The sequence below is a fragment of the Ceratotherium simum genome, chromosome 12, assembly GCF_057802395.1.
Source record: "Ceratotherium simum simum isolate JZ-2026a chromosome 12, ASM5780239v1, whole genome shotgun sequence".
Taxonomy (NCBI): domain Eukaryota; kingdom Metazoa; phylum Chordata; class Mammalia; order Perissodactyla; family Rhinocerotidae; genus Ceratotherium; species Ceratotherium simum.
The window spans coordinates 42,481,645-42,500,313 of NC_141911.1; the positions used below are offsets into that span (position 1 = coordinate 42,481,645).

Here is an 18,669-nt window from a genome sequence, read left to right on the forward strand (position 1 = left end):
AGGCCAATATCTCTGATGAACATAGATGTAAAAATTGTCAACAAAATATTAGCAAACCAAATTCAACAATATACTAAAAGCATCATACACCATGATCAAGTTGGATTTATTCTAGGGATGCAAGGATGGTTCAACATCCACAAATCAATAAATGTGATACACCACATTAACAAAATGAAGGATAAAAATCACATGATCATCTTAATAGATTCAGAAAAAGCATTTGACAAAATTCAACATCCATTTATGATAAAAACGCTCAGCAAAGCAGGTATAGAGGGAACATACCTCAAGATAATAAAGGCAATATATAACAAGCCCACAGCTAACATCACACTCAACAGTGAAAAGCTGAAAGCTTTTCCTCTAAGATCAGGAAAAAGACAAGGATGCCACTCTTGCCACTTTTGTTCAACATAGTATTGGAAGTACTAGCCAGAGTAATTAGGCAAGAATAAGAAATAAAAGGCATCCAAATTGGAAAGGAAAAAGTAAAATTGTCACTATTTGCAGAAAACATGATATTATATATAGAAAACCCTAAAGACTCCACCAAATAAACTGTAAGAACCAAAATGAATTTGGTAAAGTCACAGGATACAAAATCAATATACCAAAAAAAAAAAGTTTCACTTCTGTACATTAACAACAAACTATCAGAAAGAGAAATTAAGCAAACAACCCCAATTATAATTGCATCAAAAAGAATTAAATATCTAAGAATAAATTTAACCAAGGAAGTGAAAGACCTATATGTTGAAAACTACAAGACACTGATAAAAGAAATTGAAGAAGACACAAATAAATGGCAAGATATTCCATGCTCATGGATTGGAAGAATATTGTTAAAATTTCCATGCTACCTAAAGCAATTTACAGATTCAGTGCAGTCCCTATTAATATTCCAGGGCATTTTTCAATGAAATAGAACACAGAACCCTAAAATTTGTTTGGAATCACAGAAGAACTCGAATAGCGAAAGCAATCTTGAGAAAGAAGAACAAAGCTGGAGGCATCACAATCCTTAACTTCAAAATATACTACAATATTATAGTAATCTAAACAGCATGGTACTGGCACAAAAACAGACACACAGATCAATGGAACAGAATTGAAAGTCCAGAAATAAAACCACACATTTATGGACAGTTAATCTTTGACAAAGGAGCCAAGAACACACGATGGAGAAAGGAAAGTCTCTTCAACAAACGGTGCTGGGAAAACTGGACAGCCACATGCAAAAGAATGAAAGTTGACCATTATCTTACACCAGACACAAAAATTAACTCCAAATGGATTAAAGACTTGAATGTAAGACTTGAACCACAAAAATCCTAGAGGAAAATGTAGGCAGTAAGCTCCATTGATTTTTCAGAGATGACTCCAAAAGCAGAAGCAACAAAAGCAAAAATAAACAAGAAAGACTACATCAAACTAAAAAACTTCTGCACGGCAAAGGAAATCATCAACAAAAGGAAAAGGCAACCTACCAATTGGGAGAAAATATCTGTAAATCATATATCTGATAAAAGGTTAATATCCAAAATCTATAAAGAACTCATATAACTCAATACTAAAAAAACAATCTGATTAAAAAGTGGGCAGAGGATCTGAATAGATATTTCTACAAAGAAGATCAACAGCCACATGAAAAGATGCTCAACATCACCAATCATCAAGAAATGCAAATCAAAACCACAATGACATACACCATTTCACACCTGTTAGAATGGCTATTATCAAAGATAAGAAATAACAAGTGTTGATGAGGATATGGAAAAAAGGGAACCCTTGTGTACCATTGGTGGGAATGTAAATTGCTGCAGCGACTATAGAAAACAGTTTGGAGGTTCCTCGAAAAATTAAAAATAGAACTACCATATGATTCAGCAATTCCACTTCTGGATATTTATCCCAAGAAAACAAACACTCTAATTAAAAAAGATATACACACTTCTATGTTCATTGCAGCATTATTTACAATAGCCAAGATATGGAAGCAACCTAATGAATGAAGGAATAAAGAAGATGTGGTATACAGTCATGCACCATATAATGACATTTTGGTCAATGATGGACAACATATGTGATGGTGCTCCTGTAAGATTAGTACCATATAGCCTAGGTATGTGTAGGTAAGCTATAACATCTAGGTTTGTGTAAGTGCATTCTATGATGTTTGCACAACAACACATTTCTCAGAATGTATCCCTGTTGTTAAGTGATGCATGACTGTATGTATAACATGGAATACTATTCGGCCATAAAAAAGAATGAAATCTTGCTATTTGTGACAACACGAATAGACCTTCAGGCATTATGCTAAGTGCAGTAAGTCAGACAGAGAAAGACAAATACTGTATGATCTCACTTATATGTGAAATCTAAAAAACCAAACAAATAACAAACCAAGATCATAGATTCCAGGAACAAACTGGTGGTTGCCAGAGGTGGGGGTAGGGGGTGGGCAAAATGGGTGAAGGTAGTCAAAAAGTACAAACTTCCAGCTATAAAATAAATAAGTCATGGGGACGTAATGTATATCATGGTGACTACAGTTAATAATACTGTATTGCATATTTAAAAGTTGCTAAAAAGAAGAGATCTTAAAAGTCTTCATCATAAGGAAAGAATTCTGTAACTGTGTGTGGCGATGGATATTAACTAGACTTATTGTGGTGACCATGTCTCAATGCATGCAAATATTGAATCATTATGCTGTACACCTGAAACTAATATAATATTATATATCAACTGTACCTCAATAAAAATATATTACTTGAGTAAAAGCACTTAAAATTTGAATAAAATAACTTTTAAATATACTACATAGTTCTATTATAAAGACTTGCATTTAATTTTCCACACTCTACTGAAGATAAACTGGCTATCAGTATTTTTCCTATGTTATAATACGGCATAATGTAGTATAATAAATTACGGAACAATACAGATTATTCTTTTTTTAACATTTAGGATTCTTTTTTGAGTTTTGCCCCAGATGCCAATGTTTAACTACATACTTTTTTTCAGTTGATGGGATCTTAGAAGCAAGGCTGTGAGGTTGGCTATTGGAAGGCAGTCAACCTAACCCCAATATGAGCCATGCGCTACAGAAAAATCATTTCAAAAAACAGATCAACAACTATCTCTTGAACCACAATTATGTGCAAGGTATTATGTTAGAGTTGAAAAAATAAAAAAGGAAAGGTGGCAAACTACAGAATGTGGGTTCCAATATGTTGTGAGATGGTAATAAACACATTATCTCTTGTATATGTTACAAGAGGCAGATGAGCTCAAAGAACTGCCATGGAACAGTGGAGAACTCTGAGGACAGCGGGGCCATGAGGTTATTATTGTTCCAGAGGTTGAAAGGAAGCTATAGAAGAGCTGTAGGAAGCAGAAAGATATAGTCAAAGTAGCAAGCGTGGTGATGAGGTAAGGTAAAATTGAGGTATTTGATTTGGGTGACCATAATTCCCATAGCAATGTGTTAATGAAACTGCCAAAAATACAAAGTCAATCAAATAAAATCATATCCTTGATCATACAAAGCTACTGTTTAATAAGAGAGCATGTTAATACTCATAAAGCAGCATGTTTGATCTGTTGCACACAACGAAAAGACAGATCATTGTGTGCTTTTTCTTTTTCACTGTCAAATAACATTCTGGATCTGATCCTGATCCAGAAAACAGGATGTATTTTTATTTGGATGAAGAATACATAAAGGAAAGAAGGAAATTTTATTATGGTCTATCCCAAATTAATTCACTCAACAAATGTTGATCACTACAATGCTCTAAATGCTGCGCTATGAAGTGAAGATACCGTTGTGATGAAGGTAAATGTAATACCTGTCCTCATTGAGCTCACAGTCCAGTAAGGAAGACAGACAAGCCCACAGCAATTATAGTATTGAGAAGTATTAGATGAGGGTGCTATGAAAACATGCAACAGAGGCGCCTAGCCTGGGAAACACTTTATGGAGGGAGTAACATGGAAGCTAGGACCTAAAAGGCAAGCAGACATTCCTTAAGTGAGACGGGGATGGGAGTATTCCAAGCTGAGGAGGCAGCATATCTAAAGGCCAGAAGATAACAAACTGTGTCGCATTATCAAGAAAATGAGGGTTGGACTTGTGGTCTAGTGGTTAAGTTCAGTGCGCTCCACTTCGGCAGCCCAGGTTCGGATCCCAGGTGCAGACCCACACCACTCATCAGTAGCCATGCTGTAGTGGTGACCCACATACAAAATAGAGGAAGATTGGCAACAGATGTTAGCTCAGGGCAAATCTTCCTCAGCAAAAGAAAAAAAAAGTGAAAGACATTCCCTATAACTAGAGACTATAATCAACATATATAATTGTCTATTATGTTAATATTTTTACTTTGTTATTACTGCTTTTATGTATTTTTTTTAGTTGGGCAGTGCCAAACCAGAAGTGGTTTTATGTACTAATTCTACTATGCAAGCTAGATCCTGTGAATATTTTTCAGCGGAAAATAACTGCTACTCGCAAATTTTTGAAATCTTTTGTTTTTAGCAAAATGGACAAGTTTGTTTCTATTTTGTTATACATACCCTCTAGATATCGTGGTATATAAATCATAGTCACTGAGACTGCAAAACAACAAAGGTAGATCAACGCAACAAAATATATTTTGTCATGAAACCATTTAAAAAGGAGACTAATCAATTAGAAATGGCATTGAAAATACTAGAATAAACAAAAAAGAAAAAATCACTCCCTGTCCCACTCTATGCTCTCCAAGCCTTGGTTATGCACTGAGATAAAGGGAAAACTGAATTAAAATATATTTATCTGTTACTCATAAAGGAATAAAAGTGACAGCTATTAAGAAGCAGAATTTATTGCTAAACCACTGAAGACAGTGTAATGATCAACTAACGAGACTTTAAAACTCTCAAACTAGTATATTTTCTCATAGATAGAGACACATCCTTTACTCACAACACCTCGGTTAGAACTTGCTGCAATTATCTCTTTAATTAGAAACAACAATTACTATGAACTATACAGAAGGTCTTAAACTATATCTTATTTCATATTCTTATTTGCGAGTAATGATTGTTGAAATACAAAAAAAAAAAAAATACAACTCTTAGCCATTGCATGTAGAGAAATATTTACATTTTATCAAAATGAAATGAAAACCCCCCATGTCGCAAAGATAGCCACAACAATCCCACCCATCCCCAAGCTCTTGCGCAATGTGACTTCACCACTCCTCCCATCAAGAGGTGGAGTCTAGGGGCTGACCCAGTGTTGCCATGGTTAAGTTCAGTGTGCTCCACTTTGGCGGCCCAGGTTCGCAGGTTCAGATCCCGGGCGCGGACCTACACCACTCATCAGGCCATGCTGTGGGGGCAACCCACATACAAAATAGAGGAAGATTGGCACAGATGTTAGCTCACGGCCACTCTTCCTCACTAAAAAGAAAAAAAAGAGGTGGAGTCTATTTCCTCTTCTATTAATCCAGGCAGGCCCTGTCCTTATAACTTGCTATGACTGAGAGGATGTGGGAGAAATAATGTGCAACTTCCAAGGCTAGGCCCTGAGAGACCTTTCCACTCTGTTTTCTCCATCTGTGAATGCTTCTGCCGAATTGAAAGAAAATCCAGCTAGACTACTAGATGGAGGAACTACATGGAGAGGAAAACTCAGACCACGGCCATCCCCAAGGTCCCAGACATATGAGTGAGGAAATCTTGAATGAGCCCAGACAAGACCAGCAGAAAATTTGCCCCATCAACTAACAAAATCATGAGAAATAATAGAGTCTTGTGGCTTTAAGCCACTAAATTTTGGATGGTTTGTTACACAGCAATAGACATCTGATTCACTATATATAAATTTTTAAATCACAAGATTTAGAAAATCTGAGTTAGTAATCTCTTGCCAATAAACCCCTCAGTCTATAATATGAAATCATCTAACCTCCTACAGAACTTTGAAGTACTTTTCACAACCTCATTTTTTTCCTAACCATAACCTTATGAGCTAGTTATTATTATTATCTAGACTTATAGAGAAGAAAACAAAGACTGATTAGTTTACCCAGCCAATAAGTGTGCCCACAAAACTGTGAGTCTCCCCATTAGTCTATGGGCTTCTTCAGGTAGGGTCTATCTTACTCATCTTTGTATCTCAAGCACGTGTACACTGACTAACATAGAGAAGGTTATTTTTAAAAGGTTGGATGGATGGATGAACAAATCAACCTGCTGCTTCCTCTACTATTCTAAATATTTAAGGAAACTAATATACATGTAGCCCACCCCCACACCCAGCCCCTCCAAGGTCTTTCTCCTCCATGCTAGTTGTTTGGTTATTTTTCACTTGAGTTAGTACCCAGATAGTTTATATTCCTGGTTGTCTTCTAAGCAAAATCCAATTTATCAATGTTTCTCTCAAAACTTAGTATCTGAAACTGAACAGAACACTGAATTATCTAAAACCACTTTCTGTAATCTGAACTCTGCATCTGTAAGAAAGTAAGACTCTGTAGATTTCAAAAGTTTATCTGAAATAAAGTATCATCTTAAATAAAACAAATAAAATAATTTCCGTCGTAACAGAAAGAGATCGAATCTCTCTAGAAATCTGTTGTAAAAAGCAAAATGCCTTGACCAAATTTAATATTGATAAAATTCAGTTAGGAAAATATACTTAAACTCTCTAGTAATCTACTCAAATTGAGGGAATAAGTGGATTCATTTATTTTGGCTAGTTTAAGAGGCTTTTTAAAATTGTGCCATAGATTTTAGTTAATTTGGATGGAATTAAAGAACTCAGACTGTCTTATTAAATTCTTGCTATAATGCACTTATTTTGGTCAGTTTTAAAAGAATATAACCCCCTTTAATCCCATGGTTAAAGCAAATAATCCCAGTTCCTTGATGACAAGTGCAGCTGGCTACAATTCTTGTGTTCTGTTTCATTCTATCGTTGATCATGATGCTCTCATAAATCAAAGGCTTCACTTTTTGTTTCTGTGACATATAGTGAATCAAACTGTATTTTGCATTAATTTCCACAGAATTATGAAATTAGGAATTTTCTGAAACTATTATGTTAAATTCTAATCAATATTTTTTAAAAAATATCTGTACAAATTTTATTGAATTTACTTTTGTATCTAGTTGATACAAGGCCTTAGAAAGTAACTTTACAAGGCTTACAAGAAGTAGGACATGATTTTATAAAATTTATTTCTGGGGAAAAAACCTTTAAATTTAAATACATATACAATTTTATTTTCACAATAATATTCAATTTTAATTAGAATACTGCATATAGTATCCATACTCATTAAGAATTTTTCAAATTATATGTATGCTAAAGATTAAGAAATCTAGATCTCCAACCCCAACATCTCTGCCAAGGCTCTGTTCTTTTGCAATAAACTATAGCAGGGGTTGGCAAACTATGGTTTCATGGGGTAAATCAGGTTGCAGCTTGTTTTTGCTTTACATTTTTACTTTTTTACAAAAAATATTTAAAGAATAATTAAAAAAAGAAAATTTTTAAGAGAAGATTATGTAACAGACACAATATTTGGCCCAGAAAGACCAAAATATTTACTATGTGGCCTTTACACAAAAAGTTGGCCAATCCCGGGCCAATGTATATTTCTACCTGAATAGCTTATCACTATCTCAAACTTAATTAATCTAAAATCAAAATTTCTCTGCTCAGACAACACCCTTTTTTGGCAACTCTTCCATTTCTCTTAAATTCAATATCATTCAACCATTACCCTTGACTCAGAAACACCATTGGTCAGAGTCTCTCTCTGACCCCTGATAACCGTCTCTGTTTTCCTGTGTCAAGGCTGCTATTTGCAAAAACTCGATCTAGGCTTACGTCACCTTGAGGCTGGATTCCCATAACTACACTCCCGATCTCACTCTTTGACTCTACTGTCTGTGCTCCTAACAGAGTTAATTTAAAACAACATTACTCTCATCATACAATCACTCAAATTTGATCAAGTCTTCCTATTGCTTACTATTGTATATCTAAATTTTATGGCATTTTCAAAGTCTTACTCAATGAGGCACCTGCATTACCAACTTTATTTTCCACTTAGTCACCAGTAGGAAATTACTTATCTCCCTTCAGTCAGATGGATCACTTTACCATATTCTACTTATGTTCTACAGCTTCAAATATGTAAAACAAGGATAATTTTTTACTACCATTAATAACAATAGTAAAACAATAATTGCTAACAAATATCAAGTACTGACTACTTATCAGCTACTGTAAGACAATAATTGCTAACAAATATCAAGTACTGACTACTTATCCACTACTGTAAAACAATAATTGCTAACAAATATCAAGTACTGACTACTTATCAGCTACTGTTCTAAGCTATTTACATATTATTAACTAATTTTTTTGTTACAACAACTTTATAAGGCAAGTACTGTTATCATTTTAAAGATGAGAAATCTGAGGAACAGAAAAACTGCATAACTTGCCCAGTTACAAAGCTAGCAGGTGGCAGCACCAGACCAGAAAACTAGGTAGCCTGGCTTGCATCCATGTTTTTACTACTATACTATGTGCCTCTCACAATTAAACCAATGTCACCTCTTGTTTGGAAAATCTCTACTGCCTGTCTTTCCTGAGGCTCCTATCTTGAAAATGAAACTCAGTCTAAATAGGGTTTCTTCCATAGTAAAGAGGGTAAACACTATCTGTCTATGAAGGCTAGACAACGGGTTGCCCTCAGGATCAGAAAGATGTGATGCAAATAGATGTTTCAGCCAGGAGGGTGGGAAGGCTAAGAGAAACAGAGGTAGAAGAAGACATGTGTGTGATGAATTCTCCATCCAGCCGTTGATGCCCTTGGGGGAGTGGGTTGAGAGTGCATTTGGTGGCAAGGCTTAGTCCTGCCCCCCCATTTTGGAATTCTTGATGAATACCAACATGAAGAGTAGTCCCACCCAAGAGGCAGCCAAATGTGACAGAAAAACAAAGGTGAGGATTAGTTAGGCAGAAAGAAGAATTGAGTTAACACACCCAACCCTCCTCTCTGGAAGGAATCCAAAAGTTTCTGCTGAAACCCACAAAGGAATAGAGAAGATGGCTGAGGAGAGAGCCAGACACTTGTATGGGAGAGGCATAAAGGAATCTGAACCCAGTACAGCAGAGATGGCTTAAAAGCATGACCCAGTAAGGTAGACAGAGGCTCAAAGGATCTGCAGCATCTATCTTTCAAATGGCCCTCCATTCTAAAGAAAATATCTCTTAACAAGAATGTGTGTATATTTTCTAGCATACGTAGCACTAAGTATTATCTCTATTACAAAATCAATCATTCGATATGTTTTAATAAAATGACAAAGTGGTTTAACCACAATTATAAAATATGTATTAATAAAAGGTAATCATATATCCTTCCTGTATACTTTTTTAATGCACAAATTACATTTCTGTAAAGTGAGCTTTCCTAACAGTGACAGTAGACAAAGCTTAATGTCCCACAACAAATGTCAACGATGTCAGGTTAGGTTTAACACAGAATATTAAAGTAACCTATTGTATCAGAAAATTAAAATTAAGATAAGATAGAGGATTAAATAAATAAGCTTACTAATGGTAGACGACAATGGTGAGGTTCACGCTCACATGTGTATATGACTAACCCTGAGTGTTTTGACAACTTCCTAAACATTACATGCATTAGGATACCAAGACAAAAATAAACATACTCCACGTTATCACCCACTATAAAAACAAAGTGTTTCAAAACTGAAAAAAACAAAGTGTTTCAAAAATTAGTATTTGATTCAACTCCACCCTTCCTTCCTATAACTGAATAAACAGAGACCTGAAAAGCAGAAGACGAACTTGTTTCTTAATCTTGCTGACTGGGCAAAACAAACACAGTTTTTAAAGGTGAGAGGCATACTGAGAGTGAAAAATTACGGTGTGAATTAAACCATAGGTGCTCAAACACAAGGTGGACAGATGCATGCTCTTAATAAGACGAGCCACTGTTATCTGAGATTCCAGTCAGACTTGCTTTGCCAAATTCTTTTATCTTAAGTTGTCCCATAGAAAAATCATACCATCGTCTCAATAGATGATAATAACAGTTATTGCTTATTGAGTACCTACTGTATTTCAAAGGCCATGCATAATACATTAAAGGTTTGGCTCATGTGCCATTTACAGAACCTCTAGCAGGCAGATATGATTGCTATCTCCATTTTCCAAATGATGAAACTGAAAGCATAAGCAGCGAGCCCGAGGTTGTGACGCAATGCTACTAGGTGCTAGGGCAGGGCTTCAAATTCCCATCAGCCCAATCGCATAAACACGGCGCAGACTGTGCCCTAACGGTGCATCTGACGAAATTCAGCACCCATTCTTTTTTTAAAAAATAATTAATTCTTAATAAAAGGAATAGAATAATAATTTCTTAATATAAGCAAAACTTTCTTAAACTAATACCAACTCCAAACCTACTAGCAAATCACTGTAGGCATCCCCATTGTATTCAGGAATAAGAATAAGATACCCTGGTGGTATTCTTTGGCACTTTCCTGGAATTTCTGATTAATATAAATAAAGCAGAAAAATAAGAAACTATAGTTATAACTATTCAAAAGGCTAGAACTATTACTTGTAGATTCTATAATTATTTAATTAACAAGCTAAGCAAATTACCTGAAACATCATAAGAACTAAAATAGCAAGTCCTATGAGATGATTTGGAACAAGATAAATAATAAATAAAAACTAAACAACCAATAATTTTCATATTCATCATTCTATATCTTAGCAATATGTTGAGGAAATTATCTAATCCACCTTAGTGAAAAATTATACAATACTTAGGAATGAATATGACAAGGAATGTACTGAAATTACACAAAAAGTCAGTAAAACTAGATTGAAAAGCAAAACGGACAACTAAATAATTTGACAAGCATACTTCATTCCTGGATGGAAACACCATATTTACAGAGATATCATTTTTCCAAATTATTTCATAAGAAGTGAAATTGACAAAGGAAGTAAAATTGACACTATGATCTTTAAGTTCATCTGAAAAAATCCACCAGTGAAAATAATTTTGAAATAGAAAAGTAATAAAGAAGAACTAGACCTAGTAGATGTTAAAATTTACCAGAAAATGAAAGTAAGCCCATGACTGAAATATTGACAGATGCTCAATAAAGTATTGTAACACTGAATTTTGAAGCAGTGAGTGAGGGAAGAGTTACCATTTAACAAGATTCTGTGAAGCTATTGGTTAGCTACTTAGGAGAAAAATTCTATTCTCATCTCACATCATATGACAAATTCCAGCTTTTAAAAAAAGACACCTAGAAAAAAATATATAAGTAAGTATATAATTTGTGGATAGGCTTTAAAGCAATTTTTTAAATATTCAACAAAGTAAGATTGATAGATTTGAAAAAGTAAAAATTATCAAGTTCTGTAAGTTAACATATAATAAATAAAATGATAGGATGAACAGACTAAAAGAAGTGAAAAAAATACGTTAAAATGTACAGGTTCTTTATATATTAAGAGATTATAAAATTTGGTAAGAAAAACAAAAATATCTCTAAATATAAAGAACTTGAACAGATAATTTCAGAGTGAAAATACAAATATCAGATGAACACTTTAAGGAATTCAATGTCTACAGTAATCAAGATAGCAAAATAAAATGATGGGGCCAGCCCGGTGGTGTAGTGGTTAAGTTTGTGCTCTCTGCTTCGGCGGCCTGGGTTCACAGGTTTGGATCCCAGGCATGGACCTACGCACTGCTTATCAAGCCATGCTGTGGCAGGCGTCCCACATATAAAGTAGAGGAAGATGGGCACGGATGTTAGCCCAGGGCCAATCTTCCTCAGCTTTAGAGGAGGATTAGCAACAGATGTTAGCTCAGGGTTAATCTTTCTCACCAAAAAAATAAATAAATAAAATAAAATGACACGCAATCCCTCACTTTACAAATCTGCAAAAAACAATTACATTTTATTATATTTTTTATGTAAAGGTAATATATTCACATGGTTGAAAAACAAAACCATACGAAAGGTATTCACTTAGAAACCATGCCCTGATTCCCGTCCCAGTCCACTCTATTTTCCCTCCCCTCTTCTCCTTATTTAGACAACCATTTTTATTAGTTCGCGTGAATCCTTGAAAGTTTCCTAACGAATGCAAGCAAATTTAGAAATATATACTTATATTCCTGCATTCCTTAAATAAAATTAAATAACAAGTAGCATTTTACATGCAGTTAAATATTTTTTATGAACTGAAATACTATTTGTATTTCTTTTTATGCAAACTGGCCATTCATAATTTTTGCAAATTGTTCTATTGCTTTGTACTTTCCCCCATCCCCACAATTTCTAAGATATATTGAAGAGAAAACTCTTGGTGATTTGAGAGGAAAACATTTTTTCCCAGTTTATCATTCTCTTTTAAAATTTCCCCAGAGTAGCTGGATTCGGTTTTGTTTTGTTTTGTTGCCAACCAAAGGATTTTTTTTTATGAGTCAGATTTATCTTTTTTTTTTATTCTTTTAGATGCTAGAATTGAATAACTGTTAGAAATTTTCCAGTTAGATTCTTTTGGGTTTTCTAAGTATTGAATCATCTACAAATAACAGTTTTACTTTCACCTTTTTAAATTTTGTACCTCAAACTTCTTTCTCTTGTCTGGCTTTGTTGATGAATAACTCTGGTACAGCATCACTAGTAGAAGAGAGAGCTACACACCCTTATCTCATTTGTACTTTTAGCAGAAATAGCAGAAGCGCCTCTAGCATTTGGCCATCATTTATGAAGCTGTCTGCATTGAGTCTGTGTCTGTATGTATGTGTGAGCAGATAAACTGTTTATCAGTTTGTCATGGTCATAAAATGTTTAACTCTTACTTTATTGAGTTGTCTGTCTCTTTTTTAAAACATCCAGAATGGCTGTTGGATTTTGTCAAATAATATTCAGCATCTACAGAACTTAACATAGCCTTTTTTCTCCTTGTATCAATTAATATGATGAATTATTTTAATAGAGTTCATAATCTTTCATTCCTGGAAGAAACCCTACTTCACCATGATATATTACTTCTTTAATGAGGTGCTGGATTCTTCCTGCTAACAATTTTCTGGAGTTTTGCATTGATATTCATAAATGAAATTGGAAATAGTTTTCTCCTTGTGAAATTTTGACCAAGCTTAGTTGTCAACGATAGTCTCACCTCATGAATATAATTTGAAGTTTGTATTCCTCTGAAAGGGTTTAAATCACATTGAAATGATCTCATTAGATAGAACGTAATATACAAATGATGCATATCGTAATAACTAGATAACAATAGCTAGAATAACAACTTTAAAAAGATACATGTAATATTTCAGGTATCAAATAAGAGTAAAATAATATTAATTAACAAATTAGTAGAGGAAAAGGTGATAATAAAAAGTTGATTAATGCAGAGGCCAGCCTGGTGGCACAAGCAGTTAAGTGTGCGTGCTCCGCTGTGGTAGCCCAGGTTTCACCAGTTCGGATCCCGGGCGCGCACCGACGCACCACTTGGCAAGCCATGCTGTGGTGGCGTCCCATATAAAGTGGAGGAAGATGGGCACGGATGTTAGCCCAGGGCTAGTCTTCCTCAGCAAAAAAAGAGGAGGATGGGCAGATGTTAGCACAGGGTTGATCTTCCTCACCAAAAAAAAATAATAATTGATTAATTCAAATAAAGGCAAGAAAGATGGAAAAAAGCTACATAAAGAGATGGGTCAAATAGAAAAAAATAGTAGAATGGTAGATATAAACACAACTATATTGGTAATGGGTCAAATAGAATAAAATAGTAGGATGGTAGATATTAACACAACTATATTGGTAATTATATTAAACGAAAATGGACTAAACATTCTACCTAAAAGACTAAGATTGTCAGGTTGAATTAAAAACAAAAACATAAAACAGCTACATGTTGTTTACAAGAGATACACCTGTAACATAAGGACAAAGACAGGCTGAAAGTCAATGGAAGGGTAAATACATATCATACAAACACTAAATGAAATAAGCTGGGGTAGCTATACTAAAATTGGAAAAAGCAGACTGTAAAGCAAGTAACCTTATTAAAAAGGTAAGGGGGAATTTCATAGAGGAAACAGGGAAATTCACCATCATTGTGGCTGATTTTAAAATATCTCTCTCAGAAGTTAATAGAACAACAGTAAAATAATTCAGCAAGGATAGAGTAGGTCTGAAAAAACAATCAGTAAACTTGATCTACCCAACATGTATGGTGCATTGTACCCAACAAGGGAAAAGTTCACACTGTTTACAAGTACTATTAGAATATTTGCTAAAGTTGACCATATATGTTGGACCATAAAGCAAGTCATTACAAAATTTAAAGGATTGAAATGACTCAATGTTTATTCTCTGACAGAATTCTGGCTGTGAAATCAATAACAAAAAAGATAACTAAAGAATTCTCAGTTGCTTGAAATATAAGCAACATATTTTTGAATAACTCACAAATCAGAGTAGAAATCTCAACAGAAATTAGATAAACAATAAAGATATGACATCATCATTTGACACAGAAAAAGTATTTTATTAAGGAGTGCGATTCCAGGAAGGCAGAAGGAAGTGAAAATGAGAACAAAGCAGAAAAGAGGAAAAGCCAATAGAAGAAAGTGCTGCGGGGCTGGCTATTTCTAAATGCACAGAGCTGCACAAACTGCACCTTTGTCATCACTCCCAGGCACAGAAAGGGGCAAGAACGTGTTACTAACTCCTGCATCACACTGGTCAAAGATGAGCCACACAGCTTGTTAACTTGTCCACATTTCCAAGTCAGGAGGAAGCCCAGGCAAGAAGCCCATGAGACGCGCCTGCCCCCGCCTGTCAGGATGCACCTCCCAGGAGTCCACGGGAGCTTCTAAGAGGTGGCTTATGCTCCTGTCCTGAGCTCCTCCAGCTTCATCACCGAGAGCTGCTACGGAGGAACACAGCCTCTTGCTTCTAAGGCCGTTCCCTCCTTTTTGAAAGATGTGCTTTCTGAAATCTGCCACCCATGGAGACAAAGAATCTTTCTCCATCTCTCCCAGCAATGATTCCCACTCAGAACAGGGCTTTTTCCTCCTTGGAGTACTTATCTGCTGATGATTGCTGACATCTGTCATCACTGAGCCCCCTCCATACTCCCACTCCTCAGTGTCACTCCAGCAGGGCCTCCTGCACAAATTCTGCTGGCCTCAGTTGCTTTTGCCTACACTGATACATGTTTTGAATTTGATGGCTTTTCACTACCTCTGGATTTTGCTATAAACTTCATTTGTGGGTCTCCCTGACATCTCATTCTATATGATTTTCAAGAGGAGAATTACATTCGGCCCAAATAACAGTCCTATTCACCATGGAACCAGGAAGGATGGAACCATGGAACCAGGAAAACTGTTAAATGTCAGCACTGGTGAGGATGCAGTGTCACCAAGACTCACAAAGAGATGACAAAGGTGTAAATTTGTACATATCTTCTGGAATATGTGTGGAGCACCATTAAAATATTTATAACGTCAGACATCTTAATTCCCTTCCTAGGAAAGTAGCCTAACAAAATTGCCAGAAATCTGGACAGAGATTTATTCAAAAACATATTTGCTGAAGTATTATTTTTAATAACCACAAATTAATGAAATCATAATGGATTGGATCCATTTTTAATCGGAGTATTATATATGCATTGAAAATTAATCTTTACCTATGTAATGTCATAGGGAAATGTCACAGTTTGCTGTTAAAAAAACAAAACTATAAGGCAAATTTTCCATCTTTTTCATATCAACCATGTACAAAAAATAACCCTGGAAAGAACCATGCAATAAATTGTCTCTTAGTAATCGCATTACTGGCGATATTTTCCCACTTCACACTTTTCTGTAGTTGTCACTCTTGCTATAATGAGCACATATTACTTTGATAAGCAGAAAGATAATACGAAATAAAATTAAAAGCTTGAGACAAATTGAGTTAAAGATGGTAACTCAAGGCCACCCAAGCCTGCAGGTTGCAGCCCTAGCCAAAATAAAAGGAGGGAGCTTTGAGTAAAAGCACGCACAGATGAGATCCCCATTAGCCTAGTCTATATCCAAAGTCGGCTTTATAAATGCATTTATGCTCAGAATATAAAAAAGAAAACAGAAGATCATGATAAACACTACAAGTGAGATTTGGTTAGCACAAACGTCATCACAAAGAAAATTTCTTTAGCATAGAGCCTAATATGCTTTCCAATTGATTATCCAAAATAAAGGCTACCTTCAAGGGAACATCCTATAGAAATAGTGCCTTTCTAGACCCTTGTTGCAGTAACCCTAGTGTGCACTAAGGAACATCTTAACACTTGATTGCCTGTTTTTACTATGCAAATTGGAGCAGATACATGGGATCTTTAATTCCACCTAGCCTATATTCTTCTCAACCCTCCGTCACATCAGACAAGAACAGCTACCATGGGCCTCCACAAAATAACCACATCAAAATGCCTCTGTTTGTAAGTACCTCAAAGTAAGCCATCACTCAAAATCTAGGAATTAGGGAGAACTCAGAAAAACAGAAAGCATATAACACTCTTCTTATAACTTCAAACCACCCGAGAGGAGATTCCTGTTTCATTTCTTGCATATTTCAAGTATGATTTCATTTAAAGAAAATTCCTGTTTTTTACTCCAGAATTGATCATAATTGATCAAAAAAACCACATATTTTTTTAAAATATTATGTTATTAATTTTCATAAATATAGTGACAATTCAGAGCTATGCTGCTATTGTAAAAATGTTCCAAGTCTATCCCTCAACATCCAAAATGCCCGCTGCTTCTAGAGCCATCAATCTAGCAACATCTGATATGGGTTTCTCCCTAAGACTGTCAATAAGTTGTTTTTGAGTTTGGGGAATTCTTCACAAAATTTCTAAGAAACAGAATAGTTTCAAGGAAGCATATGAAGTTTACTTTGTAGGTAATTATAGGCAGAGGGTATGTTCTTCATACTTTTTCTTTCAATTTGTATTTCCTTTATTATTTTTTAATGTCAGAAATGATTACATAAGAGAGGAATTGGCTTTTTCCTCTTAGGATTCTTGTAAAGAGCTTCAGTTTTCATAAACCCCTTTACTTACTCCACTGTTTATCCTGATCTATACCCATGCTACAGGACTTTTTCCAAAGGAATTAAATATAAATTATAACTGAAGTAAAAATGAAAAGTGTGTGTTCACTTTATCAAGAAGAAGACAGTTCCTTGGATTTCCATTTCTGTGGCTTTTTTTTGTTTAGTTCTTGAGACTGAACTTGATTTTACATTATCCTCAAATATTTTTCAAAAGTTTCAATGAGTCATTCAAAAAAGCTACTCAACATTATCCTCTAATTTCCTTATATTAGTAAAATCATCCAAAAACTGGACAGTTGGATTACACTTACTATTTAATTTTAAGCACTCCTGTTCCTTTAAAATTAACCTAATAATATAGCAGAAAGTGAGATGCAGAATTTCTTCATTTTGTATGTCAAAGGTTAGTAAAATATGACCCACAGGCCAAGCTTTACTCATCACCTGTTTTTGAAAACAAAGTTTTGTTGAGACAGAGCCATGCTCATCCTCACCTATGGCTGCTTTCTAGCAATAAGGGCAGAGTTGAGTAATTGCTACAGAGATCATTTGGCTTGCAAAACCTAAAATATTTGCTATCTGGCTTTCTTCAGGAAAAAAATTTGCCAACTTCTGTTATGGGCAATGTTCTCTGTCCTCAGAAAATAATTACGACAAAGGGCATTTTCTTTTTTTAACTCAAGATGCTCATTTTTTCAAATTCTGAGTATATACATAACTTCACCTGGTTTGCCACATCTTCATTATTATTAATTACATTATTACATAAAAGGTTCTATACTGCACGATATAATTCTTAAAACCTTACTTACACGACCTCCTGTAGGCTGGCTATATGCTAACATTGACTTCTTTGCTTCCTGTGACATCACCAGCATGGCACATGATGGGACACTGCTTCAAAGAGCCAGATGGTCATATGTAAGAATGGATTCTGTAGGAGTCAAAGGTACGGATAAAAATATTAAAAATTATATGTTGAATAATCCTCCCTTCTTGGAATTTATGATTTACTTTCACACCTGATCATGCCAGAAAAGACAGGAAGACTCACATAGAGAAAGCTTCAAAAGTCAACAGGAATTTTTTTGGATTAATCTTTCCTAAAATCTTCAGACTTCCCCATAATTTAACTCATATCCATGTTGACTGTAGCTACTTCATTTTGGAAGACAAATAATTATACATCATTTAAAATAAATGATAACATTTCATGCAGTTCTCCAGTAAAATGTTTTTCACTTTCCCACAAAACAGCACAAAGCAAATGTGATGTCAAATGTGTTTGTGGACTCGATGTCAAGTTATTGACCAACTAAAAGGAAGATGTTAAAAATAAGTTGCAAACATCTATTCTAAGAGTGAAGTGGCAAAATCTCCACTGAGACACTCAATAGTAGAACACAATACTCTAACATCATATTTTCAAGGGATACGTGATTTTGAAGGGGCTTGAATATG

At 34.9% G+C, this 18,669-nt stretch overlaps 1 protein-coding gene across 2 annotated transcripts in view; it reads right to left on the reverse strand.

Annotated features, from left to right (window-relative positions):
• IL15 (interleukin 15) overlaps positions 1 to 18,669 on the reverse strand; it is an 83,376-nt gene that overhangs the window by 39,754 nt on the left and 24,953 nt on the right. Inside the window, exon 2 of one of the 2 annotated variants that reach the window (XM_014784500.2) lies at positions 18,021 to 18,142. The exons of the other annotated variant lie outside the window; for it this stretch is intronic. Coding sequence (XP_014639986.1) covers positions 18,021 to 18,086 — 66 coding nt within the window. The 5' untranslated portion in view covers positions 18,087 to 18,142. The remainder of the gene's footprint in view (positions 1 to 18,020; positions 18,143 to 18,669) is intronic. 2 annotated transcript variants of the gene reach the window in all.